Raw genomic sequence first — 27,772 nt, forward strand, 5'->3', positions numbered from 1 at the left:
TTCATTCGAATTTAAATTAATTAATTTGTTTAGAAGTATTGAGTTGAATAAAGATTTCATTTTTATTGAGTAATAGTACTAATAATAATAATTGTGTGGATCCAACATTACGGCTCAGAGCTCAAAGCATAGTTAAAAATAAAGTGTGACAAAGAAACAATGTTGCTTTATTGTTTTGTTTTTACCAAAAATAGGTTGAATAGAAATGGAGGGAGAATTAAAGCAAAAGCAACAAAAAAAAGTAGGAAATTCTTCAAAATTCGTAAATTATAGCGTATGAATAAATAGAAGGGAAATTCAAATATAAAAGGGGCAGTGGTAGCCATCCCTGTTTCAAAAGAGGGAAAAAAAGAAATTAGTATGAAGAAGAGTTTGGGAGTGAGCATTGGTAGCAGCGGCCGATCTTCGGCGGGCGACGGGGAGGAGGACGAGACGTCGAAAACGGCGATAGCGAGCTATCAAGCGAGGGATGAGGAGATCGAGAGGAGGAAAATGGAGGTGAGAGGGAGGCTTGAATCTCAGATCACCCGCGCAGAGGAAGAGGCCAAGCGTTTGACTCAAGTTTGGGCGGTAATGTTTATTTTATTAATAAAGTTTATGTTCAAATTATGATTTTTAATATTACTATTAATTAGTCAAATTTGAGAATTAGATCGGAATTTTAATCTTATGGCTCATTCATTTTTCTATATGTATTGTTTCTCAGTTTAAGATTAATCAATCAACCAAAATATTGTTTTTGATTTTGTTGAGAAGCTTATGAAAATATACTTTAACCAATGTACACTTTCACTATATCATTAGATTCCAATTGAATTTTTTTTAGGAGTACTTGGTGTTTTTTTTATGAACTAAAGTGGAATATATAGAATCTCGTGTCACATAATTGATGTTTTATGGGGAATATTTAGAATTTCGTGTCACATAATTGGATGTGAAACTTCTGAAATCTAGAATACATACTGCTTTTTAGTGATTACCCTCAATTCCATTCTGTCATTCAATGATGTAGTTTGAATTTGGGCCCTTTTTACTATTTACTGTACTTAATATTCAACTCATTTAGCGTAACATATAGTTTGAATTTGTCATTTCCATTAGGTACATTTGGTAAAATAACATGATTAAAAGGAAAAAAAAAATCATACATTTAACAAGTCAATTAATTCAATTTCAAAACAAAAGTCCAGTATCTCAGAATATCTTGAAATCTGCACACGATTTTTGAGAAATTTTTCAATCATATAAATTACTTTGGAATATTTTTTTAGAGGCGGAAGGATCAAGAAACTAGAGTTTATTCAAACTTCCATTCCATTTTCTATTGGTTAGGTTATTCTTACATGACTGCGACATCAAGAATCTTAATTTTCAATTTATTTCTTTGTGTAAATGTATTAGGAACTTGAAGAGTTGACAGATCCAATGAGAAAAGAGGTGTCCAATGTTCGAAAAAGATTAGAAGTAGCTAATCGTGACCTCAAATCCCTTCAACAGATCTGCCAAAAAAAAGTAAAATTCTTTCTTTCTTTAGTAAAGAAAAAGGAAATCACAACTCTCTCCTTTTGACCATTGTTGAAAATAAAACAAATTCTTTAACTTTATTTTCTTTTTTTGCCCCATTTTTTTTTTAGGAAAAAGAATATAAAGAAGCAATGGAGGCTTTTCAAGAAAAGAGCAATGAAAGATCCCAACTCACCACATCCCTTATGGAGGTAAACCACAAATTTCAAATGGAAATTGGACCAAAGTAGAAGAAATAAAGCAAATCCCGCGACCCCAGATGGGGACGCGGAAGATGCTCAATCCAATCTTAAAATCGAACAAAAAGGAGCGTTTATCGAATAATCTTTTCCGGGCTTACCTTATTCGCTCTGTTGTCTTTTTGCAGCTGTTGAATGAAAGTGAGAAATTCAGAATGAGAAAGCTGGAAGAACTCAGCAAGATAGCCAACTTAAAGGCTTGAGCATTGTATTTCTATTATTTTTTTTCGAACATTTCTTGAATCGAATGCCATCAAATTTTCACTATTCTGAGTATGTCAAAAAAAATTCATGCTAAACTTGGTGCAACATAACAGAAGACAAGAGTTTGATCCAACACAAAACTACTCTATGGTTTAAACAGATTTTATACAATTCATAACAGATGTGACCAAGATTACTGATTAATACGCATTTTCAAGTACAAACCTCCCGATTTTCGCCCTTGTTTCTGCCATCCCAGTGGCAGGAATGCACAAACATCTCAACGTGCATAGAGAGTCCGATTTGGGTGCTGTCTGTCAACTTATATTTGTAGATGAGAGAAGCTCTTTGTACTCTGCTAATAAACTCGAGATGTCGTTCAGGCGCAACTGAAAAGTTTAAAAACAACAAAACACACGTGTTGTAGACAAGCTTTAAAGTTCGTACGAACAAAAAGGGAGAGTGCTATATATTGTACCTGAGAAGCAGATTTAATGTGGTAGAAGTGAAATGGTGCACCTTTTCCAGCGAAACCAAGTCCCGCGAGCTCAAGATTAGATCCAACCTTTCCTCTGTCAGAGTAAAAGAAACTCGAATGAAATATAGTAAATACAATCATTTAGTAAAAATAGTAAAGGAGAAGAGACAAATCTCACATATGATGGCGGGTAATCAGCCGTTGGTAATCATGTAGTAATGGGGAAATCTCCTTCAACGTTATGGATTCTGGAGCAGATCTCGCCCAGTGGTCTCGGAGTGCTTGCACAGCCTTTTACCAAGATCGAGTCGGGAAATAAGGCAAGAACTCTGGAATGCTAAAGTCTACTAAGACAAATGTGATGTTATAAAAATAACCTGCATATTACTGACAGCATCTTTACCGCCAACTCTTAACGCTTGTTGGATTAGTTCTTTGTCTTCCATTTCATCGACAATGTGCACAGAAGTTGAAAGTAAACCCGATATTTGTAATCGTTTCTGCAACTCTGTAATTGCATCTCCTTCTCTTTGGCTTTCCTGCAAAAGAAATGGTTGTATTATGTTCTCTTACACACACAATCGTAAATTTACAATATTAGGTACAACTATACAATTGGGCAAGCGACCCGTAGAATGGCTTGGTTTAAAATATTTTACTGCCTCTTTCGTTATCGCTGTTTATACACACACCTTTTCTTCCATGGTAGTATCTCTTTCTGGAACAACTTCAGAAGAAGATATTCCAGACCTCTTTGCAATAGGATCATCTGTGATGAAGAAAATTCCAAACAACGCTATCAAACACCAATGATGTTAATTTACGAGAACTTTCTATAAATGGAAAGGAAGTAATACCTTCAGGTACAAGCCACCATAGATCACCATAAGTTGATTTTCCATCAAAGCCACCAAATAAGAGGTACCGAGAACCAACACAGTTCATAGAATGATATGCTCGAGCAGCCGGGGGTTCATTGATAATATGCAAGCGTTTCCATTGCACAGACACTAAATGACAAGACAAAATTAGCGTACTGTCAAAGCTCAAACTCACGGGAAGAATCAAAATAAGATTCATGGAAGATCAAACGTGTGGTGAAAATGCTAAAACCACTGATGTATGTTAGTATTTGTTTTAAAATTTCCCCATTTTTGGTTTCATGTTTTTGCATGAGTTATAGAGACGCACAACTTCAACATGAGACGATGACCAAAAATTACGTTATAGAGAACAAGTATTAAGGCAAGGCTAACAAAATTAGAGAATCCAAGAAAACAATAATAATTAGAAGGGAAAATGGCGAATATGAACGCACCCCTGTCTAGAACAACACAGTCATTGTAATAAACATCATAACGGCTCAACCAACCACCAGTTCCATGCCCTCCAAATAACATAAGCTGCATCAGGGAAAAGTTGTCCATTAATAAGCATGATATATGAGAACGACGATGATAATACTCAAACTGACCAAAGCTTATTTGACTCAGAGCATTAGCAAATGCCATCTTCATATAGTCACATATAACAGTTAGTATTCTCCAACCATATTTGGTTCAAATGTTGAGTGAAGATAAATATTAAGGAAATCCAGGAAAAGACTATGGGATAGGCATGTCGATACAAAAGTTTTAAAACACTACTATGCTTGCTTAAACAGCCTTATTCTAACGAGTGCATAGTCAGGAACACTTTTAAGTATCCATATATTTCAACATATAATGCCCCTTCGGAAACTTGTTTCAGCAAGTTGAAGCAGAAATTTGATACAATAACCTATTGATCTAAGAGCTAGTATTATATAATGCTTTATTGAATTCAGTTCCATTTCTTATTGTCAGCCTAATGAGCACACAAACTACAGTTAATATGGAATCTTGATAAAGAAAAGAGATTAAAGGATTACGTAAGGCCCTCCAGAAGCCACAGTGTGTCCACAACGGGGTGAAGGAGCTTGTCCCGGTAGCTTTAATTGGGTCCACCCAGGTGGTTCATTCTCTTCCTTCCACAAGAGACACCCAACCATCAGGAAATCGGTCAAGCATACACGAGGTATTCTTGAAACACCAATTTGTCAATGAGATCAAATAGGAAACAATAACTATACTATGTATGTACCAGATTTAAAAACTACTAGCTGATGATGACACAACTGAAAATAAAATGAGGAAACGAGGCCTCACTTGAACTCATGAATCATTTATCTTCCTTCTACAACATGACGTGATTGAAATGAAGAGTAAATGATGTACCTTCTTTAATGAGTCCTTTTAAAGCCCATAGATCACCCATGATTGGACCCCCACCACCTGGAAAGATGGAAAATATACTAAAAATATTCATGCATATTAATGTTGCTTTTGCAAACTAGGTAGCATTATCACTAATTTGGTTACTAAGTTAAAGCATTCAAGCATGAACAGAGGGAATAACAGAGTAGGGGTATCACAAATATATTCAATTAAATTTGAGCAGTATTTACATTCAAAAGGCAGGACTGAACTAGAAAAACAACCAGTATCCTATTTTTGGAGGTAAAGAGTTTTGCTTCTATAGCGACACAGCGTTATTCCCAAAGCTCTAACCTTTTAGTAACAGATTGGCAGAAAATACAATTTCCAGCTCCTGCATTAGAGGATCGAAGATTACCTCTGCCACCATAGATGAGTAACCGCTTTTCAATCATTGTAGCAGAATGGCCACATCTTGGTGGAGGTATCGTCCCGGAAACTGATAACTCCATCCACTCAAGTGTAACTGTGCAAGAAGCAACAGTGTGTTATGGTGCAATGCAATCATTCTAAAACATACTTAATAAAATTTCATCACATAAACATTAAAATTACATGTGTCTAGGACATAGACATCTGAGAGCCACTTTTTCTCATCCCAGCCGCCAAGCCTGCATCCGAACAATATAATTTGAATAACAAGAGTAAGAATCCAAATAATCAGCTGCAAGAAAGACTCATCCCTTACATCACAATTTTACTGTTTCCAACAGCCGAAGCAGCTGCAAAATCCCTAGGTGAAGGCAAGTCGCCAAACGTGGTCAGTTGTGACCACTGCCAAATATCTGACCAACAAGAATCAATTAAGAATCACCATGCCAGGTTTCCACTGTCAGCTCATTATCCAAAGAGGCTGTGAAAAAAGCTCACCGGTATCCAGAACCCAGAAATCACCTAGCCTGTATATCAAATTTACATGTGAGTAAGACCAATTTAAACAAGCTTAGTAATTATGCAACAGGGATGCTTCAGAACCATAATTTACTACATACCTATTCGCACCAGACCTCCCACCAAATATGAACATGTGGCAATCTATTGAAACAGCAACATGAAAAGCACGTGGACTTGGCCCCGTATTCCCATCCGAACCACTGCCCATAAACTCTGGTTGAAACCACATATCGTTGTCTGTAACAGTGCAAATACATATCTTAAGACAAGATAATGTCTGTCGTAAACCACACAAGATTTCAGATATATTTCATCCAATTGAAGAACGGCGAATGATAAGATGCTCTCGATTTTGTGTTCTCGTGTCCTGGATATCAATTTGAGCTCAACATGACAACAATTCCATATAAAAAGTCTCATCTATGTATCAATGCTCGATTCCAAAAAGTCGAATACAGAAATACTCAATTTCAATTCCCACATTAGTCTCTGTTCAACACCCTCACTATTAAATTAGTGTCACCCTCAATCTATAACAGCATAAAAGCCTCTCAACTTAAAAAATTCCATCAAAATTTCACCTTCACAGTATTTAACATTTGATCATGCACTCAAGAGAATATTACAGGACAAAAACACAAGTAATCACAATCGGCAGTTGCAAAACATGATTCATATATGGAGCAAATAGTATAAAGAAAAATCACCGATGTCATAAACTGTGACGTCATTTAGGAATTTCTTGTCTACAAGGCCACCGAAGAATACAATCATCGACTTCCCGATGTTCACAGCTGTGTGCCCACTGCATTTCCAAGAGACACGCAAATGAGTAATTAAATGGAACAAGATTCAATTTTTATGTGATCGGGAAATGTCTAGTTAGAGAGAGAGAGAGAGAGATATATATTTGCCTTCGAGGTTGGGGAAGTGGGCCAGTGAAATCAGAATCCGAAGCTCGAACCCAGCAATGAGTCTTCATCTCTCTCTCCTACGACGATGGTTCCAGACTCTGCTATATGATTCAGATGTTTTTTAAGAAGATGTAAACAATAATTAGAATGAAAATGTAGGTTAAATGTGTATAGTAATATACTAATATTGCTTTTAACCAAATTTTGTGTACAACGTTATTTTAAGTTTTATTTACTTTTGGGATACTATGATTTTAACAATCAACAAACTAGATCAAAATTTATTAAAAGAAAATTCATGAATTTTGTCAAATTCTAGGTCGTACTTCAACTTTTAAAATTAGCATAAATATAAAAGAGTACATATTTTTCTCAATTTTCTAATGATGAAATATTCTTTTTTTATAATATATTGTAGATTTGATTCACATATGTTTTAAATTAATGACATGATTGGATTATTTATTAAATATATTAGGAAAAATTTAAAATTCACTTGTGATCTCGACCTTGTAAAATTTCTACGAGTCACATTAAAAACAATTTCACCCAAATTAGATTAATTAGATTTGTAGAATCTAAGAAAAATGTTAAATTAACGGTTTAATGACTCATTTTAAAATTGCAGGACATACTAGAATTTGATCAAAATTTAGTGATGTTTCAGACAACTTACCCTCATCTATATCCTTGCAATAAAGTAAAGATCTGATCAATGCACAAATTTGGCTCATGTAACAATCCAAGAAAATGCCATACACAGCTTACAACTCAAACAAAAAAGGTAGAAAAAACAAGTGTAACTGTCTTTACATAAAAAAAACTGTAAGAAATATGGGAAACAAACTGATCAAACAAGCATAAGATATGCTTTCAACTCAGAAACAGAAAAAAGGTAAAAGAACAAGAAGTGTAACTATCTTTACACCAATAAACTGCAAGAAAAATCTGTTCTTTACACTGGCAGATGATTCTGTGCAGCAAATCTTGAAGTTGAATCCTTACATTGTATACCAAATCCCTTCACCTCCTTTGGAAGTTGAAGAACTTAATCCCGTAGGCGAAAACGAGACAGAAGAGGATCGCCCAGGCAACATGTGCTGCAGCAACTGCACCTAGGAAGTCATACTTGAACCCTAGGTACTCCTCCAGATAGTCTTTCACCAGTACCAGATCATTGATCCCGGGCACCACCATGCCATCGCTCTTGTCCCCCACCTGCGAAGTGATCAGCCCGTATATCGTCCACGCCACTGGGGACGCCCAGTAGTACCACCTCCACCATATAGGAATTTGCTGAGGCACACAAACAAATACAAACATCATTACACCCGAGTTTGGCCTAATAGCGCGCGCAGTTGGTTAGAGCGTGCGTGCGTGTGATACTTACCGTTCTCGGGATTAGGAAGCCGGAGAAGAGATTCCAGAAGCTGAGGAAGAACGACATCACAATGGCGGCGATCATGTAGTTCGGGGTGAGGGCAACGAGCATCATCCCGTACGAGGTGAAGTAGATGAAGCACATGAACACGAAAAAATAGAACCAGAAGAACTTGTCCGCGCGCCAATGGAACCCGATCATCGAGTAGAGGATCAAGCTGTAGACTAACGTCTGGACCGCAACATAGATCGACTCGATCGCCACCTGTTGGGAAACGAAATAAATAAATACTATAACAAATATCTATGTAGAGCGAGAACTGAAACCACTATATCAGTACCTGCGCGAATGCATAAGGCAATGCAGAGTACATCCCTGCTGCCTTCTCGCGGTAGAACACGGTCCTCTCCACCGCCACCACGGACTGGACAGCGGACGTGTTTGTGCCACCGAGGAACATGACTGCGGAGTACATGGCTCCGAGCAAGTTCATCAGGTCTTGCTGCTTCGACCTATGTTCAGACAACAAAACTCGAATGAAATGGCCGTGACAACTCTGCACTACTAAACAACACTGTATAAAATCTCGTGCTGAAAAAGAAATGTTTCGTTGTGAATGAGACGGATGGAGTATATGTTATAACGAGAAAATTCACTCACATTTCCTCCCCCTTGTTCCAAAATATGATCCCGAAAATGATCCCGATGATCGTTGTCATGAAGAATCTGATGGCATTATACTGAGGGTTCCTCCAATAAGACAAGTGCTGCTTCCAGAAGCAAGCTCTGCACTGGGTGGAGAACGACTGCGCGTATTCGGTCGGGAAATGCAGATCTTGTGATCCCGGGGCCGGAGTGCTGAGTTCTTTGATGAGTTCTTGATTCCTCCTGCAAAGAAGATCGTGTTACAAAAAGGAGTGAAATGTGCAAAAACTCGCGCTTAAACGCAATCTTACATACCGGTAGAGTTCGGATTTCGCATAGATTTCAGCAAAGTCGACGTTGAGTTGAGCTTCCATGGCAGGAGTGCTGACATCCAGCATCCAAGTAGCTGGATTGTAGCCTTCTTTGATCTCAGGCACCCCAGGAACAGACTATAGTAGAATAAATAACAGCATATGCTTAGTTCATATATCTTTGAAATGAGACAATGATGAACATCTCGCAATGGAAAAATGAGACGTTTAATGGCGAACGAATGGAGTATTTGATTTTGATAAAATAATATAGTCTCAAATTTGGAGCAAAAATACTTACTTGAAAGTATTCCACCAACAAGCGAGAGTGATGGCCAAGAGGCCCTCCATAAATTGTCTGTCCTCCTCTCTTCATCAACAACAGCTACACGACAACGACAATGATATGAGGCCGGTTCAGAAACTCGAGTAAAAATTCGAGAAAAAATATATTTAGCTCTACCTCATCAAAGGCTTCAAAGATGTCTATGCTAGGCTGGTGGATGGTGCAGACGACAGTTCGTCCGGTATCAACTGTGTTGCGCACAGTCCGCATCACAATGGCAGCAGCTCGTGCATCGAGGCCCGATGTAGGCTCGTCCATGAAGATTATGGATGGATTGGCAACAAGCTCCACTGCTATGGTCAGTCTCTTTCTCTGCTCGGTCGACAGACCGTCCACTCCGGGAAGGCCAACCAAGGCGTTCCTCAGAGGGTTCAACTCAATCAAATCCATCACTTCCTCAACAAACATCTAACACAAAACAAAAAAAATCAAGACAGTGCTAATTCAAAGCCACACGCAGAGATGAAAAGATATCAACTCAGCATACCATGCGCGTTTCCTCGTCCACGTCTGGAGAGAGACGCAGCCAGGCAGAGTACACGACAGATTCATAGACGGTAACGTATGGGGAATGGATGTCGTTCTGCTCACAGTAACCGCTGACACGGGCAAAAGTTGATTGGTTTTTGGGATAGCCGGAGATACTGATGGTTCCTTCAATGTATCCGCCTGTTTTCCTTCCGGCCAAGACATCCATCAGTGTGGTCTTGCCCGCCCCACTAACACCGACAAGTGCTGTGAGCACACCTGGCCTGAACGCCCCACTGACGTCTCTCAACAACTGCAGACGCGTCTCTTCAACCCCGGTCTTCTTCATTCCCTAAAGAAACCAACAACAATAGTAATTTAAAGCCTTGACCAACTAGTGATGCATCTTTCTTTTTTGGATCATATCAGAAGAAAAGGGGGCTTACAGCGGGCATATCAACGTAGTAGTTCACATGCTCGAACGCTAGTGACAACGGGGTGAAGGGGAGCACCATTCCTTTACTGGATCCATCCACAGCAGAGCTATTCCCAACAGATTGATTCCTTGTAGCCATCTCTTTTCCTGCAGAAGTTGTTGAGCTTCCATGAGAGGAAAGACTCTTCTTCTTATTGGCATTCTCGTCCGGGATAAGAGATTTCGAATCTCCAAAGGCTGCAAAAGAGTTTTAAGCCAATTCGTCACGACAGATGAAGATTGATTTCAGTGTGCAGAAAAGAGCAGAAGCAATGCTTACGGTTGAGGTAAGTCAGCGCCACGATGAAGCAGACGTTGAAGAGAATAGAGAAGGCGAAGAGAGCAATGACGCATACCCAGAACATGTAATCCTCGACAAACATGCCCCTCATCCTAAGAAGGACTTTGCCAACCGTTGGTTCATTAAACCTCGGATCCGTGTTTGGCTGAGACGAAACAAGTTAGCAAGATATCAGTACAAGTAGAATTTTTGCCACATTCTACTGAATAGCATGACAAACTTACAGTGCTCCATCTGTCATCCAGAAACTCATTGATGGCTACAGCGTTCTGGCCGTACATCATAGGCGAAATGTAATAGCCCCAGATCATCCATGGCTCAATGTCGTCTGAGAAGTAGGATATATGATGCAAATACATTTGGAAGAGTACGGCTAAAAACTCGAAAATATAACTAACCTTTTGCAATGATGAAACCACCAAGAACAAACACCATTAGCAAAGTGAAGGTTCCCAAAGTGTTTGCAACAACCTGTGTTCTTCCAAGTGCAGCAATGAATCTGAATAGCGATAAGGCCATCTGATGCAGCGCGAGAAAGGCCAGAAACTGGCGGAAGAACCTGAAACGTATCGTGTAAGAACTTATTTCCTATTGAGAGAGAGAGAGGGAATCACAAGGACATACCTATCAGGTCCAGGAGCAAATCCAATTGTGTAATAGGTAAGAATAATCCATATGAATGATTCCATAAACGAAATGGGGATTCTGAGAAGCCAAATTGGCAAAGAAAAGGCCCAAGCAGGGTAAAACAGAGCATCCCTTTGTTTGAAGAACACTGGAAGTCGAAGAACAGTAAGAGCAAGCTCAGCCGTGCCATTAAACATGACGTTGATCAAGCTGAAAAACAGTGCTCCGTAAAACTTCCCCCCATCAGCTAGCTGGCCAGACTTCATCTCCGTTCTAAAGAACACTGTGAAGGTGATTAGTGACATCACAGTTATCTGAAACGTCTTAAATGCGTACAAGAAAGCATTCCGCTTTATCAGAAGCCACTCCCTCGACAAGTTGGCTTTCAAGAGCTCCATGTTGGATATACCATACTTCTCAGTGACCAATGCAGCCGGATGGGCCTTAGTTTTGTCATAAGGGACTGCAAGCTCGTCAAAGATTCTCTGCCCGATGTGGAAAGTGCTGAAGCGTTCCACAAACTCAGCCACGGAGACATGCTGATAAGGTTCGTCTTTCTTGCACCAGTACTGCTCTTGATCCTTTGCTGAAGTGACTTCCTGTAGAAAGTCTGCCACTCCCTTTCTGTCCGGGCACTTGAATCCAGCGCTCTCAAAGAACTCGAGGATGTTCTCGCGAGGGCCTTGGTAGACGACCTGCCCTTCTGAAAGCAGGATAATGTCATCAAAGAGCTCAAATGTCTCTGGTGCAGGCTGGAGGAGGGAAATTATCATAGTCACATCCATGACATGAACCATCTGTCTCATGTACTTGATGATTTGGAACGTCGTTGAGCTGTCAAGACCGGTTGAGATCTCGTCCATGTAGAAAACTTTCGCTGGCCCGACCAAAAACTCACCTATATCACCCCAATATAACATAATTCAATAGTACATTATTACAACGCAGTTGCAGAGGGAAATCCATAGCTCAGAACAAGTTGAAAAAACCCGATGTTTTACCAGTTGTGAGCCGTTTCTTCTGTCCACCGGATATCCCCCTTCTCATCTCATCTCCCACCAATATATCAGCACAAATGTCCAATCCAAGAATCTGCAATCATGAAAATTTACCTCAATGATATGCTTATAGTTATAGGATTAGTTACCTTTTCTTGGCTTAGTTTCAAACAACAAGAAGCAACAAACCTTGAGAACATAGTCTGTTACTAGACTCGATTCTTGGCCAGCAACTGCAGTGGCTTTCATGAACGCATCTATCTCAGGGTCGGGCTTAATTCCCGCCTGCTTTTCTCGCCTGGACAGCTCTACAAGGAGGTCGTACCTGGTTCCAACTCCCAAGCAACGCCCAGAAAAGTCTAACGTCTCCCTGACAGTCATCTCCCCATGGTGAAGGTCGTGCTGGCTGATATACGAGCAAGTCCTCTGAGGAACGAACTCTGACAGCTCGTGACCACAGTAAGTGATTCTTCCTTTCACCTATCATCCAAAAGAAACAGGAAAAGTGACTTTGGAGACGAAGAAAATGGCAATGTAGTAACAAGAGAAGTAATCACATACCCTGAGATCTTCCTCCAGCTTTCCAGCAAGAGCCTTGAGCAATATCGTTTTCCCAGAGCCAGGAGGCCCGAGGAGCAGTGTCATCCTAATACAACGCACAACAGAATGAGTAAACTGAATTCCTTCTACAAATAGTGATGAAACTTAATCTCTTTTTAACATCTATGAGTTGTAGAACTTGTAGTAAACCAACCTCGAAGGCCTCACAATTCCACTAACATCATTCAGTATCTTGATAGCCTTTTTCTTCGATGGAATGAGCTTGATTTTTTCGAAAATTCCCTGTGCATGCATCAAAATCTCTGAGTATAAGAAACATATTTATCTGAAGATTTCAGAACTATAGCTATCTGTGTACATAAAAGGAGATAGAAAACATTAAGAATCAAATCCAATTACCTCAACCGTATTCAGTGTAGCATTCCACAGAGTTGGAAGCGCCCTCGATCCAACATAAGCATCTCCATCAACGGACAAATGCTCATAGCGAACTTCTACTTTTGGAACATCAATTCCAACCCTACACAAACAAGAATCACAGTTTCATATCTTAATCAAAAAATGAGAGATAAAGAGAAAGAAAGAAAGAAACGTTGCCTCACCGATCAGTCCTCTCTCTCACCCTCATAAGAAACCTCTCATTATCATCATCAACCGTTTTAAGTATACTATCCATGAGATGCTTCCTTTCTTGAACCCCCATGTTGGCGAAATCAACCTCTTCCCTCACAACCTTCCCATCTTCCATAACTTGCTTTAAAATCCCCTTCCTCGTCCGGTCATACGTCGGCAGCCTCTCAATGGCTGCCCACATAAGCTCATCCTGATCATCATACTCCCTCCCACTTCTCTGAAAAGCATCCTGCCCCGGGGCAGTGAAAACCTCCCTCACACTAGCCGAAGCCCAGCTCTTCGTGCTCACAGAGGCGAAGCTGATCCGCCTGCTGGCAGATCCACGGCTCAGGGACCTCACCGCGGCAGCACCCTTCTCTTCACCAGTACGCGGCGACGCCATCTTAATCCAACTAAAAATCCCCCCTTTTCTCTCAATTTAGACTGATATCATCGATTCCCACATGAAAGCTACACACAATTCAGCGCTACACATAAGCAACAAAAAAGCTCTCAGCATCAAATACCTTATCACTGCTTTTTCATTTTTCTACAGTATCCCCAAATGCTTGAGATTTCAGCAAAGCCAAGTTGGAATAACTATTATGATAATCATAAAGCAAAAACAGCCAAGTTTTCTTTCAATAAAGCTAATACACCACATAAATATCCCCAAACACAACCATGAAAAAGCAAAGCAGCAGATAATACTAGTTTAATCCAACCCATATGCTAATAAAAATTCAATCTTGGTACAGATCATCATCAATAAGCTAAAAAAAACTTACTCAGAGAGAGAGAGGAGCATGAAAGAGCTGCAGAGCTAATAACTTGTCCACTATAAAAAGGGACCTCTACTGTGTGTACACTGAGAAGAAGATTTGTTTGGCAGTAGCTGAAGTTGGAATTTACATCTATTTTGTTCTTGATATTTTGTGGGACAATGCAAGCTTAATGTGACATCAAGATTCGATTCAAAGATGGAGCATTTCATACAGTAGCATAATCTAAAGTCTAAACATGTGAATTTAACCATAATTCATCAACGCCAGCTCTTTTAATTTGAAAACAAAATGTGGTTTATCCAGTAGTGATAGACTTCTAACTTTATATGTTTAGCCCTCTAGAAGATTGCGATAATAATAATAGGAATAATACTACGGCTCATTAATATTTACCACTCTTTATTTCCACTTGTAACGAATTTATTTTTTTAATTTAGTGATTACTCTTTGGATTTTACTTTCTTTTTAAAATTTAGAGCGAAGCATTTTTTATTTGACGGTAGGGGGGTGAAAGAAAAATAAATTGTACACGAAAATATAGAAACAATTGAATAAAGCAATATAAGTTTGAAAGATGATAATTAAATTGAAACGTTGAAATTAATATACTCCATCTGTCCCACAAGCGTCCCACAAAAATATGCACTTTCTAATTTTGGAAAGTCTTTACTCTCTAATGAGGTGTGACTCATTCTTCACTAACAATACTTTAATTACTTTTTCTCTCTACATTTCTCTTACTTTACTAATATTACATTAAAACCCGTGTTGAATCCAAAGTATATATTCTTTAGGATTGGAACGGAGGGAGTAATTTACTATTGTTAAATATTAACGGATGTTTTATTAGACTTTGTCTTAACAAATTGAATGCTTTTAAAATTAAGTGCAGAAGAAAACAATTTAAGAGAGTACATTTTGTCAAATTAATACAACTATGTCTCCAATCACCATCAACGTAATGAAACTTACTATTCTGGCGGCTTAACGAGTGCGGGGCCCAATGTATACCAACCGAATTTTTAAAAAAGGGCCAATAGTCGAAAATTACGTCAACTATACTACATCGATTCAGATTTTTACGAATAATTTTTAATATAGTGGAAAATACATGAATTTTTAGTGTATAAATTTTTTTAATATTGCTTCACGCTCCTTGTAGAAAAGGTACTACAAAATATGTGGATGTGCAGCAGCCTTGGTTCGATATAACATTTTTGGAGATTTTGAGTCCTTAATGCATATCATTCTCTTCGTCGAAAGAGCTTCGCGTGGGTATCTTAAACGCCTCAATAAGAGTCCCGTAGAAGAGTCGAAGGTTATCTTAAACGCCTCAATAAGAGTAGATAACATTTTTAGAGATTTTGAGTCCTTAATGCATATCGTTGAAAGAGCTTCGCGTGGATATCTTAAACGCCTCAATAAGAGTCCCGTAGAAGAGTCGAATGGTATCTTAAACGCCTCAATAAGAGTCCCGTAGAAGAGTAGATAACATTTTTGGAGATTTTGAGTCCTTAATGCATATCATTCTCTTCGTCTTCGAAAGAGCTTCGCGTGGATATCTTAAACACAAACACCTCAATAAGAGTCCCGTAGAAGAAGTTACGACCGTTATACGAACACTGCGTGTTAACCCCAAAGCGTGAGAATTCCAGAGACTTTCACCAGGGCGGGTGTCTATGTGCCATTAAGTCACCCGAGCGGGTGAAAAACACGCGGACTTAGGCATGATTTTGCTCTTAGGGTACTCTTCAAAAGGCCTCATACTAATGGAGTTAGGGTAGCCCATATATATGCTTGCAACTATTGTTCATTTTCCGATATGAGATATGGTTTAATCGGAAGATTGAATGTTCCATTCCATAGAATCGTTCCACATGAGTATCTAGTTTCAGATAAGAATTGTGTCCTATGTGGAATGTCGATTGTAATGACTGAAGATGACAAGACAAAATTAGTGTTGAAATAACGAGTCAGTACACCATATCGACGTTATTTTGATGATTAAATTTGAATTTATTTATAATTTTGTGATGAATTATGATCTTTTGATGTAGTTAGACAATTCAACATATCAACTGAAACTACATAGTGTTGTTCATGAAGATATTTTGGTGTCATCTTAGATTCAATTTAAAGTACAAATTTAATTTTATAATTGGCCAAATACTCTAAAAGTAGCATGTCATGAAACGTCCAATAATGCGAACTATAGGATAAGAACATTCGTCGATAGCTTCCAAATAGTTGGTGCAATTTACAACCAATCATAATACTAAAATATTATTTCGTGAACTACCTAAGTCATTTTAAATACATTTCATTGGGGTCCACAGGTGTGCGCCAGCTTTGAAATTAACATTTATAATCAATTCAATCATATTTTTTAATATAATAATATATCGTGGTTTTCTTTGGTATTCTTTTTTAAGATCTATTGTTTTGTATAAACGGTAAACCTAGATCGATATAACCTATTATGGAAAAGCGGTATATTTCTTATATTTAAATTCACATTAAAGTAGCCAATATTTGGTCCGTGAGCACATATGGGTCTTTTATTTTTCTGGATACTTCTGGTGTTAGGTCATTAAATTATATAATTATCAAGTATTTATTATAGATTTAACCATGCATGTATTAAAAAAAAAATCAACAAAAGCTTACTTTTATAGTAGTTAGCTAGATATTAAAATTTTATTTTGTCTATCACCAAAAATAATCTGCTAATAATATGAAATTCAAAACCAAATTATAAAATTCCCGAAACACAATGAATGAAATAGAACATTATCCAAGATTTTGTGAAATTCGAACATTAAATTAAATTCAATGCAATAATCAATTCATGCTGTTTTCAAATAAAACATTAGTAGTATTATTTATGGGCCTGTTTGGGCCCTAGCTAGCTGGAATAACGACCCAACGCAACAAAACTGCCAGGCCAATTCTCTTCCAATTATTTAATTTCTTCACTATTTGTATACATCTTCATTTAATCTTTCTCCATAGTCACAAAAATATGGATTATCCACGTGGACAACACGAGTGGCGTGGAAGTGAAGTTAATCGAGTGCTCGGACTCTGGTACCACTTGTAATAAATTCAATCTCAAGAAATTTGTTAATACGACAAGTTCTGATACCGCGTCTAATGCAAGTTCAAGCGTCAAACGCTGATACTTTTTGGGAAATAGGATGCTCGTGCGACGATTTCAACTTCATGCAGCGGCTAGGGAACGACGACATCAGCACCACCATGTACCTTGTGGAGCTCAAGTGCAAACGAGGGTGCTATTTTTGCGTCTACGGTGATGGATAAAGAGGAGTTTGGCTTATAGGTCAGGGGTAAAGAGGGAAATACTTGAAATGCTGACGGACTTTTGTCCTGGTGGCAACCTCCATGTCCTCTGGCAATGACAGCCGGAGAAATGTTCAATGAAAATGTTGTTTTGTTAGTACTTCATGCTACTTTATAATTGAATTGAATTGAATTAAATTGAATTGAATTGAATTTTTAGATGAGAAAAGTATAGGTTGTAATTAATTGTGTTCAAAATTAAAATAATTGTTACATTACGTATCAAGAAATAGTTTAAATCTACTAGAAGATCTTGTAGTATGTCTATACCTTAGCATATGGTCCCGTGTTGTAGACTTTGTAGAATAATACAAATAAGTATATATGTCCATAACCAATTGATCATCATGAAAAACAAAGTGAACATTAATTATGCAACACAATAATAGCTTTATGTTTTTTGGTTATTTAGGTTCCACGCATCTGAAATGGCGGTTGCTCCATAGTAATACACATGTTCAATGTTAAGTAGTGGAGTATAATTTATCGTGATTTGAAACATGAAAATATTCTCGCGAAATTGGACGGTCATATTATTATGTTAACACACACTTTAAGTACCACTTCCTTGGACGGCACAAGATTTTATGCTGTTTTATTTTATGTGTTAGGTGGAAAGAGTAAAGTAAGATAGATGGAATAAAGTAGTGATAAAAGAGTTTCTATTTTTAGTACTGGGTCATTTTGGGTGGGATAAACTAAAAAGGAAAGTGAGTCATCTTTAGAGGGACGGAGGGAGTATATGAAGAACGAAAGAAAGAACGAAAGAAAGAAACGTTGCCTCACCGATCAGTCCTCTCTCTCACCCTCATAAGAAACCTCTCATTATCATCATCAACCGTTTTAAGTATACTATCCATGAGATGCTTCCTTTCTTGAACCCCCATGTTGGCGAAATCAACCTCTTCCCTCACAACCTTCCCATCTTGCTTTCAATAAAGCTAATACACAACCATGAAAGAGCAAAGAAGCAGATAATACTAGTTTAATCCAACCCATATGCTAATAAAAATTCAATCGTGGTGTACAAATCAGCACAAGCAAAATTTACATGCTGACTTCATAATTATTTTCTGTTTTTAGCCTATTAAGTATATAATCTTGAAAACAATACAGCAAATGAAACAACTTATTGATTTCTGATAGAAATCCGTGGGTTCCATCCTAAAACCAATTGGTGATAGGAGGAGGGACCCATGAGACTTATATACTAGTTTCAGTTTTATCTTGACACCGATGTGGGACAGTTATATGTTATATTTTTAGTTTCAATTGCCAACACCCTCCCTCAAACCCTTCCAAACCCTTCAAGGTGAACCTTGGAAGGGTTGGACTTTTTTCTAATCGATTGGACAATCGGTCCAATTTTTTTCGATCGGTTGGGACCACTTGGCCCAAATTTTCAGCCCAGTTATACTGCTGGGTCAGTCATTTTTTTTCGGTTTCAGCCCAGATATACTGCTGGGTCAGTTAAATATGACCCACAGTCGGCGACCCGCTCTGATACCATGTTAAAACTCAATAGGAGAAAAGGGTTCTTCTTCTTGATTATTCACAGAGATTGTACACGGTTAAGAAGGTAAAGATATTTACAAATATGGTAAACCTAAATTATCATTATTGCTATATTCTAATTGTAGCCTAATATCCTCCCAAATAATCTCCCTTGATTTGGTGTTGATTCCGTGTAATCTTCTAACAATTTCCATTTTGATTGTAACAACAAATAACTCACTGAAATCTACTCCCATAGACTGAACACATTTTCTGGTATTATAGTGAAGAAGATGGCTATGAACTGTGCATGTAAACTCACTAGTTTCATTTGGTTTAGGTTGATATGTAATACTGTAAGACTTTATAAATGTTGATGAGTTTAAAAAGCTGCAGTCTTTGTAGTTGGTTGTGTTTGTTGCAAATGATATTTTACATTTACCATTCATTGTTTTGATGTTATTTTAATATCTATACCTCCCTTTTACGCAGTGAATTGTAGGAGTAGCAAATTAATGAACATTTTTAGGAAAATGGTTTGTGTTTAGAGCAACCACATGAGGATACATTTACCAACTGAGCTGTGCGTATTTTTAAGTACGAATCAAATGGTTTCGTCTTTATCTTCTTTACTTTTGGATTAAGCACCGATTTGACTTTATTTGGGCATTTAAGTTTTTAAAAGTGCAAAACCATTTATTCGAAAGTATTCGGTTGCTTAAGATTAAATTGTATTGAAATTATTCGAGATTGAAGTGACCCGTGTAAGCCAAAATATTTGTCATATGGGAAAGACCTAGATTCTTAAATAAAAATATTTTTTTTTTGACATCGTTTTGAATTTAAGTGACAAGCTAAAAAATTCGATCTTTGTCTAAATTATCGAATCAAATCAAATATGGTATACCTATAAACTCAACCCCGGCAAGTTGTTTGCAATATAGACCATCTTCTGAAGTCAAAGTCTATGCCATCAATTTTGTTTGTTCTTATATTACTATTCAATAAAACCAGATCAATTTTCCCTTATAGTCATATATTTCACTATAAATTCCTTTTTTTGTCGGTTCACTTTAAAATATCTTATTTTATTTTTACTATTTTTATAAATGAATTTTGATTTTCATTTACATTTCGTAAAACTCATGCGAAATTAGAGTAAGAATATGTAATGGCAGACTAATAGAGTATAAAATTAGCTGCTTTGATAAAGCAGATACTAGTTTTCTTCATTGAGACTAGCCAATAAAAGCGAATGGTTCGTGTGGCTTTCAAATGAGATTAAACTTCAGTTCACATTAATCTATAACAATAAAGATTTTAAATGATAGACATAGATAGAGTTTCAATAAAGTAGGAATATGACAGAAATAATCTTATTCATTTGTTGGAACTCTAAATATTCAAATCATTGGTTTTATAAATAAACTCTGTCCTATTTGGCCGAGTGGTTTTGAGACAATATTATATCCTCTAAGTACCAAGATCGACTCAAATGGAATACAAATAATAGTAATTGCTTTACAGGAAACCCATGTCACTCATAATGTCGCTATATCTCGACAGTTCATCTTCCTCGTCCTCCTCCTCCTCCATCTCCGGCTTTGCAGCGCTCTGAACCTCGGCTGCGTCCTCATTCTCCTCTTTCTTACCATCCTCGTGCTTTCCTCCATCATCCTTCGCGGTGAACGACAAAGGTATATAAGAGAATTTTCATTAACAACAATAGAAAAGGTTAGGTACAGATGATGTGAATTGGTATAACAGCAAACATACATCAGCATTTGACACACCCTCATCCGGGACCCCTTCGGTGCTCGTGCAATCTTCCAACTCTTCTTGCTCCCTTATTTTATTTAAGTTCTCTATCACCTTTCCGAAATGGGACAGATCTGCACGATGGCGATATACCGACATTGAGACATATTATAGAGATATCCAACAAGTATCTTTACTTCAAACATTCGGTACTGATCTTCCCAAATTAAGTAGAGTTAATGGAAGCTCACCTTTGCTGCGGTTAGTAAAGGCTTCACGAAGCCTCAGTGGGTACTGTCGTTCTTCTTTCTTGTACTTGTTCCTTATCTGTTCCCGGGTACGGCCAGGAAAAAGCTGTGCTATCATAGAAAAGTCTGTCCCAAACTGCTGCACGGCCTGTCAAATAGATTAGAAACAAAAGATTAAGACTCGGTAGGGACTTGATTCGGTTCACGGGGAGAATAATGAGTTTTATTCCTTTGTTTATAATCCGCATTATGAAGCAGACGCAAAACTGTCATTCTAGTCCATTTATGTGTTAGAAGAAGGAAATGTACCTCATAGAATAGTTCAGTATCCTGTTTTGTCCATCTTACTCTGGGTGTTTTTTCCATTCTAGACTGATAATTGAAGTATTCTGTGGTGTCTTCTTGAGCTCCGTCTTCTTCATCGTTATTGTACAATCCAGTAGATGGATCATAATTGTAATCAGAATTACGAGTACTGCAAAAGCAACAAAACACCCAGAACCTTATGTTGCATCCACATAACATAAGGCATTATATTGTCAAGAGTAATTCTAGATTTCTAGTATAATTCAAATGATTAAACTAGTCATTCTCACTCACTCAGGCATGCCAAAATTCACCATTTCTAACATGACTATATTTTACTGTAACCAAAGAGATGATACTACCTCTGGTGTGTTGCAGGTGCTGCTGCCTGTCCCGTTGTTTTCTGCATAATTTGAATGATCAAATGGTTGTATCAATAAAAACTGGAGAAGTAACAATGTAAACTTGAAATTACATTTCACTGAAAATTTTTACATCCATTAGTAGTTGCAAGCTTTAGGCTATCGATAAAACAAATTTAATGCATACTACACATACCATCTGCTTCTCTTTGTACTCTGCAAGGAGAATCAAATTCCTAAAAGACAGCTCTCTAGGGTTAAATTCTTCTTCAGGAATGTTGAGCAAATTCTTATCCACTACATTGAAATGTTTCTCGTCAGTATATTAATCCGGAATCAAACTAAATACAGATCAGTACCAGACAACTTACAAATTCGTCTCCGCCTAGTAGAGTGAGAGAACTTTTTCGGCTTTGTGCATGTCTCCTGTTCTGGTGCCTCTTTTGCCTTCTTGCTCTTTCTAGGTGGTTTTTCTTTGTCATTCTCAGTTTTCTTCAACTTCCGCTTCGAGTTTTTCTTTTGTGATCCATTTTCCACTTGAGGTTGCTCACCATTTATGTTTTGTTCATCTATTGCAGAACTGAAAGGATGCTCTTCAAAGACCTGCCCACTGGAAAGGGTTTCATCTCCTTCCTCGTCCACTAATTTACTGACACTCGTATCCCTTTTCTTTGAGCGTACTGATCTACCAGCTGCTCCAGTCTCCTCACTTAATGTTGAAGCTTGCTGCTTATCTGATGCAGCACTGGGTTTACGCTTTCCGGTCTTTGCTCGACGAGAAGCCTAATAGCATGGAAAACACAACATAAGTTAAGCTGCAAATAGCTGTTCAAGCAGAACAACTTATAGAACAAATAACTTACTAGTTTAGAGGGAACTTCAGGCAAATCCTCCACATGGATACACGAGTCTGATTTAGGCACCTCCATCAGATTTATAGACTCTTCATCCAAAGAAAGTTCAGATGTTGATTTGGTGGGAAAAGTATCAGTGAATCCCGGAGATGAAAGATCAACAGCATCGCCGTTTTGAGATGTAGGAATCGAATTATTTTCTGCAGAATCTTGTTGAAGTGAGTTTAATTCCGGCATTACAGAATCCATGACATCCATCTCCTGAAATTGATAATTGGAGCTCAAACTCAGTGAATGCATGTTTAAGTCAATGGTTGAGAAACAACACAAACACATAAAAACTGGCCCTTTACCTCTATTACTCGTCTGCCATCCATGTCATTATATACATCAGCACTTGAAACTAGAGGCTCACCAGCACCTAAGGCATCTGCTTCTGCTGCCTGATCAGACTCTTTAGTAGCATCAGCCACATAAAAGGTATTTGTAGAGTCGTCAATGGATGAAGAAACTTGAGTCCCTACCCTTCCTCCTATATTCTCAGTGTTTGGGGCATTAGAAGCTACTTCCTTTGAAGAAGGGATGGTGCATTCTGTGTGAGGTAAATTAAGTAATTGGTATTAGTAGGCCTAATTGATAGCTAAGGTGAGCTTAGGGAAACATTAACTGGACAAATAAAGGGCAATCAAACTATAGAGTTCTCTTAATATGTCCCATATATCTTTCCAATAAAATAATTGAAAGGGCAAATAACTTTTGGTACTGTTGAAAATAAGAAAAAATAATTGAAAGGCAAATAACTTTTGGTACTGTTAAAATAAGATATGTTACCAAAATAACTACTGTGCAAACAACCATGAAAATACTAACTCTGCTCCAGCGGCTTAACAATAGGTTCACTTGAGTCATGTGGTGCAGAATTAACAGATTGGACTTCCTTTGAGGAAGCAACCAAACTTTTTGCTGAGACCTTCTTCTGTGGTTGGAACTTTGGCTTCGGCCGAAACTTTCCTGCTACCCTAGCTGCTTAGGCATGCAACATCATTAATGACATTGCATAACAAAACACATTTTGAAACATGAACTCAAACCCCCCCCCCCCAGCCGCTTACCATTCTTTACTGGTTCATTATCAAAGATATCATCAAATGGATCGAAAGCATCATCCGTTGCAACATGTCCTGCATAAAACAATTTCTTAATTACAAAGAGGAAGCAACCTAATTTCGTTCTTGAGCCATTGTTATCAGTGACATTATATGTGAGGGTTACAAGTTCATTAGTTTTCCCATGATTAAAGAACTCACAAAATCACATTTATGCAATTCTATCTCTTCTCCTTATTTCAGTAGCATACTTACTGTTAAATTAGGGCATTCAGTAACCTTAAGGAGTTCCTAAAGTATAATCACTTAAGTAATCTTACAACTCTAGTTAAATACTAAGAAAGAAAGATAAATATCTAGGCACCAATTGTAAAAGAATGATTTAATTGGAAACATTCTAGCCAGGAATATCATCATCATTAAACAAGCCAATAGGTAATTGTCACAAATGCGCAGAGCAAGTGTATCTATCAAGTAATATTCATGTCATTATATGCATCAGCACTTAAAACTATAGGCTCACCAGCACCTAAGGCATCTACTCTTGATGCCAGGTCAGAATCTTTAGTAACCTCAGCCGTCTTACATGTATTTGTAGAGTTGTCAATGGATGAAAAAACCTGAGTCCCTACCCTTCCTCCTATATTCTCATCGTTGGGGGAATTAGAAGCTACTTCCTTTGAAGAAGGGATGGTGCATCCTGTGAGGTAAAGTAAAGTAGCTGGTATTAGTAGCCAAATTGATAGCTAAGATGAGCTTAGGGAAAAAATAACCGGTAAATAGAGGGCAATCACACTATAGAGTATTCTCTTACCGATATCAGAGTGATGAAGAGAATCAGCATAAGCTTCAGACCCAATTAATACATCAGGATTCTAAGCGAAGGAAATATTTGCATCAGCGGACTAAAAGAATGATCCTGAAATAGAACTAAAGTACTCACCTCTTCTACTGACACAGCATCAAAGTCGGGCTTGTCATTTGGCACAACATCTAAACCTGAAATCACATATAGGAAAAATCAATACTTGAATATCAATCTATCCTTAATAATAAAACTGCACAACAAGATTCATTTGCCACTCTTCAAACACATTTTTAGGTGATTAAATATTGTTAAACTCAACCAAAATAATGCTAACCGTTCTCTAATTGCTCTACATTCGTAATAGAATGACTCAACTACTAGGTACAAAATCAATGATTTGGCATGCCATTGTGTTGTCATTAGGCAGAAGATTCAAAACCGAAATCGTACTAGTATCCATCTATGTTTTTGATAAACAATTGAAAGGCAGATGACTTTTGGTACTGTTCAAAAAAAAGATTTGTAACCAAAATAACTAATGTGCAAACAACCATGAAATTACTAACTTTGCTCCAGCGGCTTCACAGTGTGGATAGGTTCACTTGAGTCATGTGGTGCAGAATGAACAGTTTGGACTGCCTGTGAGGAAGCAACCGAACTTTTTGCTGAGACCTTCTTCTGTGGTTGGACCTTTGGCTTGGGCCGAAACTTACCTGCTGCCCTAGCTGCTTAGGCATGCAACATCATCAATAACATTGCATAACAAGACACATTTTGAAACAGGAGACCAAAAATACTCAAAATCTTACCATTCTTCACTGGCCCGTCACCAAAGATATCATCAAATGGATCGAAATCATCAGCCATCGCAATATATCCTGCACAAAACAATTTCTCAATTACAAACAGGAAACAACCTAATTTCATTCTTAAGTCATTGCCATCACTCATCGGTGACATTATTTGTGAGGGCTACTAGTTCATTAGTTTTCCCATGGTTAAAGAACTCACATAGTCACACAAACATTTATGCAACTCTGTCTCTTCTCCTTATTTCAGTAGCATAATGTCTGTTAAATTAGGGAATTCAGTAACCTTGAGGGGTTCATACAGTACAATCACTTAGATAATCTTACAAATCTAGTTAAAGAAGAAAGAAACTTAAACATCTAGGCATCAATTGTAAAAAATAATGATTCAAATGTATAGAAACTGTATATATCAAATATCAATGAGAACGATTCCGGCAAATCTATTAGTGCCACTGAATTGACAGACTAAAAAATAGCAGTATGTCATGGATCTCAGGTATAATCCCACAAAATCATATGCAGCAAAAACACATAATAATGAGAAAATTTATGGAGGCAAATTGATCTTGGCAGACTAAAATTCACTAGAATTTGTAGGCCCCACAATAGAATTGTAGAACCCTAGCTTCAATCCCAAACAGCAACACCGCATTTTAGAGCCAACACATACAGGGCACACTAAATTCAATAAATTGCACAACTATTACTTGACATTGTACTCACCGTTCTTCAGTTATTCAACGAGGAACCGCTGCCGACAGTGGAGCTCCCGAATCGCGCCGAAAATGTGGCCTGTTGACTGAAAGCTTTGCTCCCAAGGCTCACCGGAGACTTGGTGGGGGACCGATGGCACACGTCGAGCTGAGAGGATGGCGCTAGTCGAGCTGAGAGCGCCCATTTATGACAAAACATATGAATTAGCACAAATGCATGCTTATATATGAAAATAAAAAACAAAATCCCAATTTCAATTGCTCAACCTAGGATGAAATTCTTCTACTTGAGACACAATTTCAACTGTAGGGTGCTGGAAAATCAGAAGGATTTCCAACCTTATTTTCACAATAATTGGGTTTGGACTTTCGAGATCCAAGCTTGAATTTCTATATCAATGGTGGATTGGAAGAGGGAAAAGAAGTATAAGCCGCCGCATGCGAGATGGGAGATGCGGCGGGGGCAGTAGGGCGGCGTTGGCAGTTATTTCGCGCGCAAAGAGCGTCGTGTTTATTTTCTCGGGCTTCATATGAAAGGCCCAATGTGGGAAACTCATTGATGGCAAACACTATTAGAAGTATATTGGTCCAATGAAATACTAGCTTCCCAATAAGTTTTGGAACAATTATAAAACATTGAGTCTGCAAAAGTAAAACATAGAGAGAGAAGGGCGAGAAGAAGAAACGGCTGTGCTGACCTCCAATAATCGCGACGACGGCAACAAAAAATTGAATCTTGGAGGTGAAGAAATTTGTGTCAAACCAAATTATGAACTGCCGGGACGGCTGTGGTGAACAGGTGAGTGACGAAGCAGGCGGTGGAGAGGCGGGGCAAGGCTGTGGGTGAACAGGTGAGCGCAGCGGCGGCAAGGGGGAAGAGGAGACGTGGAGGCGTAGTGTATTACTCTATGTTGGGCTTTTAATGTTTTAAATCTTATAATTATGGGTTTTTAATTTTATTTTAGATTGTTGCTAAATAATTTTACTCTTTTAGGGTTTATATGTTGTGTATTGTGTTTTATGGAGTAGTAGTTTATTTTATGAGAGGGGATTTTTGGTTTTCTTTATATTGTGTATTCTGTTTTATTTTATTTATGAGTATTAACGTTTTGTACTTCTCTCTCCAAAGATACAATAATCTACAAGATACATTAATAAGCCAAATACGTAAAATACCAAAAAGATTGATATATTGACAACTAATTAACATGTTGAATGTTGATGCGGCACTAATTAACAATAATCTCTTACTACTTTTTTCTTTCTTTATTTAACCACTAATTAACTTACTTTTTTCTTTCTTTATTTAACAACTAATTAACATGTCTCACTTACCGTAGCATGGACTAAAATTTATTACTACTAGTATTTACAACAGATTTTAAAATTTATTACTACTAGTATTTACGTTTTGAAACTGGCAAATCGTCAATTCTCTCTTCTAAATCCACTCTGGAATCCCTACACCGCCGATTCTCTTCCTCTCCTTCATTCTCGTTGCCCGACAACACCGCTCTCTGACTCCCGAATCGCGACGCCATCGCTGGGGTCGTCAGTCACACACAGTGAGAAAGAGAAATGGTAGCACCAACAATGGCTACCTCTTCAACTGTGGTCGGATTGGCGACTTCCACTTTGTCTTCTCCAAAGAAGATAAACCTCTCTTCTGGTAATTATTATACCAATAGGTAGCATTTTCTTTTTCCTTTGGGTCGTCACAATTTCAAAAATCTGTCCTAATTGATTATTTATTTATCAATTATGTGTATGGCTTCGAACATATTGTTATGGACATGCATGTATCGATTCTTTTGTTGCATTTAACATATATTAATAAATTAGATAATAGTTTGTGTTTTATTTAACAATTTACATAATCTAAATGTGTATAATA

At 37.8% G+C, this 27,772-nt stretch overlaps 4 protein-coding genes across 6 annotated transcripts; 1 reads left to right on the forward strand and 3 right to left on the reverse strand.

Annotated features, from left to right (window-relative positions):
• The first annotated feature begins 208 nt into the window (after nt 1-208).
• LOC121811617 lies at nt 209-2,030 on the forward strand. Its single transcript, XM_042212491.1, has 4 exons — nt 209-570; nt 1,402-1,512; nt 1,635-1,715; nt 1,892-2,030. The coding sequence occupies exons 1-4, from the start codon at nt 361-363 to the stop codon at nt 1,964-1,966; spliced, it is 477 nt and encodes a 158-aa protein (XP_042068425.1). The 5' UTR covers nt 209-360; the 3' UTR covers nt 1,967-2,030.
• Nucleotides 2,002-6,689, reverse strand: LOC121811616 (protein GLUTELIN PRECURSOR ACCUMULATION 3-like). The gene is made up of 16 exons (XM_042212490.1): nt 6,548-6,689; nt 6,341-6,438; nt 5,732-5,870; nt 5,610-5,638; nt 5,428-5,524; nt 5,295-5,350; nt 5,098-5,205; nt 4,701-4,757; nt 4,355-4,446; nt 3,764-3,848; nt 3,303-3,455; nt 3,138-3,214; nt 2,823-2,984; nt 2,624-2,736; nt 2,446-2,539; nt 2,002-2,356 (listed from the first exon to the last, which is right to left on the reverse strand). Exons 1-16 carry the CDS (start codon nt 6,613-6,615, stop codon nt 2,285-2,287), a joined length of 1,500 nt encoding a protein of 499 aa, XP_042068424.1. The 5' UTR covers nt 6,616-6,689; the 3' UTR covers nt 2,002-2,284.
• Nucleotides 6,690-7,263: 574 nt separating this feature from the next.
• LOC121742578 (pleiotropic drug resistance protein 2-like) lies at nt 7,264-14,299 on the reverse strand. The gene is made up of 20 exons (XM_042135761.1): nt 14,061-14,299; nt 13,263-13,760; nt 13,060-13,180; nt 12,854-12,942; nt 12,661-12,745; nt 12,289-12,579; nt 12,103-12,193; nt 11,099-11,999; nt 10,873-11,033; nt 10,699-10,802; nt 10,454-10,619; nt 10,145-10,371; nt 9,718-10,050; nt 9,348-9,638; nt 9,186-9,269; nt 8,889-9,022; nt 8,589-8,816; nt 8,269-8,440; nt 7,938-8,192; nt 7,264-7,843 (listed from the first exon to the last, which is right to left on the reverse strand). Exons 2-20 carry the CDS (start codon nt 13,673-13,675, stop codon nt 7,571-7,573), a joined length of 4,419 nt encoding a protein of 1,472 aa, XP_041991695.1. The 5' UTR covers nt 13,676-13,760; nt 14,061-14,299; the 3' UTR covers nt 7,264-7,570.
• A 5,974-nt stretch (nt 14,300-20,273) lies between these two features.
• LOC121811290 (transcription factor TFIIIB component B''-like) lies at nt 20,274-26,909 on the reverse strand. 3 transcript variants are annotated; one of them, XM_042212115.1, is made up of 18 exons: nt 26,577-26,909; nt 25,889-26,049; nt 25,163-25,231; nt 24,920-25,078; nt 24,489-24,544; nt 24,360-24,420; nt 24,069-24,245; nt 23,552-23,620; nt 23,310-23,462; nt 22,793-23,031; nt 22,449-22,700; nt 21,957-22,368; nt 21,782-21,882; nt 21,586-21,626; nt 21,227-21,392; nt 20,921-21,065; nt 20,688-20,803; nt 20,274-20,588 (listed from the first exon to the last, which is right to left on the reverse strand). In XM_042212115.1, exons 3-18 carry the CDS (start codon nt 25,218-25,220, stop codon nt 20,433-20,435), a joined length of 2,361 nt encoding a protein of 786 aa, XP_042068049.1. In that variant the 5' UTR covers nt 25,221-25,231; nt 25,889-26,049; nt 26,577-26,909; the 3' UTR covers nt 20,274-20,432. The 3 variants fall into 3 exon arrangements, with proteins under 3 accessions (XP_042068049.1, XP_042068052.1, XP_042068051.1); XM_042212118.1 differs by lacking the exon at nt 26,577-26,909 and adding an exon at nt 26,218-26,542; XM_042212117.1 differs by lacking the exon at nt 26,577-26,909 and adding an exon at nt 26,146-26,542.
• Nucleotides 26,910-27,772: the final 863 nt, after the last annotated feature.

Source organism: Salvia splendens, chromosome 7 (assembly GCF_004379255.2).
Source record: "Salvia splendens isolate huo1 chromosome 7, SspV2, whole genome shotgun sequence".
NCBI lineage: Eukaryota > Viridiplantae > Streptophyta > Magnoliopsida > Lamiales > Lamiaceae > Salvia > Salvia splendens.